Raw genomic sequence first — 2,947 nt, 5'->3', positions numbered from 1 at the left:
AACGGCATGAAAAAAGTGGTTTCTACTTTTACTTTTATACTTTAAGTAAATTTACAAGCCTGTACTTTGTTACTTTTACTTGAGTAAAGAAGTTTAATCAGTACTTCAACTTTTACCAGAGTATTTTTTAACACAAGTATCTGTACTTTTACTCAAGTACGGAAAGTGAGTACTTTTGCCATCTCTGCACATTTAAAAAGCACCTTAAACAGTTTCTTAAGTTCCCAGTCATGCACTCACTAATTTTATTGTTGTAATGTCATTTTCTGAATGTGTGTCTATGTGTTTTGACTGATATTGTATTATGTGATCTTGTGTTGTTTTGTCCTCCTGCCTCAGGATGACAGATGTAAATTAGCAACTATGCTATAATCTGGCTCATTTACAGTCTGTACAGAAGTATAAGATTGTTCATTAATGTGTTCTGTCCTGATTAAATAAATAAATGAGCAGAAATCGACTGCATACTGAGGAAGTAAATCAGCTGCTTGATTCAGGCGTGGAAACAGAAACATCTAAACTGTGCAGGACACCAGATCTCCAGAATAGAGTAGGAACCTTGATCCAAGCAGTTCCTCTGTAGCTCTGTCTCTATGTTTAATGTAGTTGAACTCCTGAAATCTGTTTCTGACTTTAACAGGGTTTCTTCCTGTGTTTTTCTGCTCCATCAATCCTCCAAAAACATCCCTAAAGCATGAAGTTCCACCAAATTAGGATATCATGTTTAGGGTGATATGCAGTGCTAGGTTTCCTTCACACAGAGAGAGTTTTGCACCTAATAGCACCATCTAAATACTTTTTTTTACGTTTGCTGTGTCTCCTAGTTGAATGGTGATACACTACAAATTCTCAGCAACGGCTTCATCTTTATCGCTCTTCCTGAAAGGCCTGATTTATAACGAATCATGTTGATAGATTCTCCCACCTGAGCTGTGGATCATGGAAGCTCCAAAACAGTTTTAGGGTTTTAGGCTACCTTTGCCCTGACCCTCCCCTGACCAGTCAGTTTATGGTTTCTGGTTTAGGTTTGTAGCTGCAAAGCTTTTTGAGATGTTTCAATGTTTTCCAACCAAACGCTTCTTCAAACAGCAACTTTACAGCTGCTGTTTGTTTGCTTTTGCTCAAGCCTGAATTAATGAGCTGAGATTTATTTACCAGTTTGGTGATTTATTAAGATTTTATTTACTCCTTTTAAAGTAAAAGTGATGGATGGAAATGCTTTTTATGTTATTTCCTGACATTTTACTATGTGCATGATTATTCAGCTATTTATTTATATCTTTCCAGGTAAATCTTCTAGCTTTATTCATAGAATAATGAATTAGATTTATTAAAAAGTGTGTGTAAGTCATCGTAAAGTGACTGCTGTCCTTACCATGTCATGAACGTTGAGGATGACAGGTTCATTGGTCATGGTGTTGATGGGACCCGGAGGTCCATTCGACACCTTGACCTAACCTACTTGTCCCAGTGATTTGGTGAGTAAATATTTTATTCTTTTGTATCCCGTTACATTGTCTTATTGTTGCCACATATTGCAAGGGAAACAGATGTATTCTTGGTGACTGTATCAGTGATGTGTGCCTTTAAATACACTAATTATTCACTTTAAAATAATGCTTTTAAAAAAAGAAAAATATCTCTTAACAAGAAAGTCCAACGGAAGGAAGGAAGGAAGGAAGGAAGGAAGGAAGGAAGGAAGGAAGGAAGGAAGGAAGGAAGGAAGGAAGGAAATAGAGGGGGGGATTTAGAAAAATGTTTACAGTGCAACTGTAAAATGGTGCATTTAAATGTCACTGATTACACAAAGTGTAACTCCTGTCTGCATCATTAGAGAAAATACAGACCTGGATGTCTAAAAATAACATTTATGGTTTAGGTTTGTAGCTGCAAAGCTTTTTGAGATGTTTCAATGTTTTCCAACCAAACGCTTCTTTTGCTCAAGCCTGAATTAATGAGCTGAGATTTATTTACCAGTTTGGTGATTTATGAAGATTTTATTTACTCCTTTTAAAGTAAAGTGATGGATGGAAATGCTTTTTATGCTATTTCCTGACATATTACTATGTGCATGATTATTCAGCTATTTATTTATTTATTTATATCTTTCCAGGTAAATCTCCCAGCTTTATTCATAGAATAATGAATTAGATTTATTAAAAAGTGTGTGTAAGTCATAGTAAAGTGAGTGCTGTCCTTACCATGTCATAAACGTTCAGGATGACAGGTTCATTGGCCATGGTTCAACCCTGAGCTGGAAGGACCTGCAGTCCCCCTGTGAGACGGTCAGAAGCCCCCACGCTCCTGTGGAGTCACAGGGGCCCACAGTGGGCAGCTACTGCATGGACTCTGCAACCAAACCCACGGTCTGCATTAAAAATCTCTCAGAAAGGGAAATGGATCCTGGCAGCAGATGTCTGTTTGCTACAGAAACTGATCCGTCTTAAAGCATCAGATCCGAGCTGCAGGAATGAAGGGCCTGAATGCGCTGAAAGCCGGAGCTCCTGTCATCATCCTGGGAGAAAAGGAGACAGTTAGAGCGGCCAGATGTGGAGCTGAGGAGCCGCAGATATCCGCGTTTCCTCGGTTTGATCAATCCTGGTCCAAAGAGGGTTAATTACATCTATGATGACAGATGGGGAATTTCACCAGCAGCATCCCGCATCCACTCGCCTCTTCCCCGGAGGAGGAGAAAGGATCCGATCAAACCCCCGCAGCATGACTCCTCCATCCTCCATCCTCCACCGACGCCGATCTGCTCCCTCAATCCGCTTCCTGACGGCTTCGTTCCGGGTTTCCTCGCTGCAGAGATGCGTCCGTGGCGAGCGGCTTGGATCCAGCTCTGACTCTGCCTCCCTGCCTGATTACATCATAGCTGCCTCTGAGCCATCCTCCAACAGCTGATGGGAAGGAAGGAAGGAAGGAAGGAAGGAAGGAAGGAAGGAAG

General features: G+C 40.5%; 1 protein-coding gene across 1 annotated transcript in view; it reads right to left on the bottom strand.

Annotated features, from left to right (window-relative positions):
- LOC107091417 (desumoylating isopeptidase 2-like) overlaps positions 1-2,894 on the bottom strand; it is a 20,736-nt gene extending 17,842 nt beyond the window's left edge. The window contains exons 1-2 of the mRNA XM_015385338.1: positions 2,622-2,894; positions 2,202-2,515 (exon numbers count right to left, since the gene is read on the bottom strand). Of these exons, the coding sequence (XP_015240824.1) occupies positions 2,202-2,240 (39 nt within the window). The 5' untranslated portion in view covers positions 2,241-2,515; positions 2,622-2,894. The remainder of the gene's footprint in view (positions 1-2,201; positions 2,516-2,621) is intronic.
- Between the last annotated feature and the right edge of the window lie 53 nt (positions 2,895-2,947).

The sequence above is a fragment of the Cyprinodon variegatus genome, unplaced genomic scaffold (genome assembly GCF_000732505.1).
Source record: "Cyprinodon variegatus isolate N-32 unplaced genomic scaffold, C_variegatus-1.0 Scaffold336, whole genome shotgun sequence".
Taxonomy (NCBI): domain Eukaryota; kingdom Metazoa; phylum Chordata; class Actinopteri; order Cyprinodontiformes; family Cyprinodontidae; genus Cyprinodon; species Cyprinodon variegatus.
The sequence above is the reverse complement of the archived record's forward strand: the minus strand, read 5'-3'. Positions and strand labels throughout refer to the sequence as shown.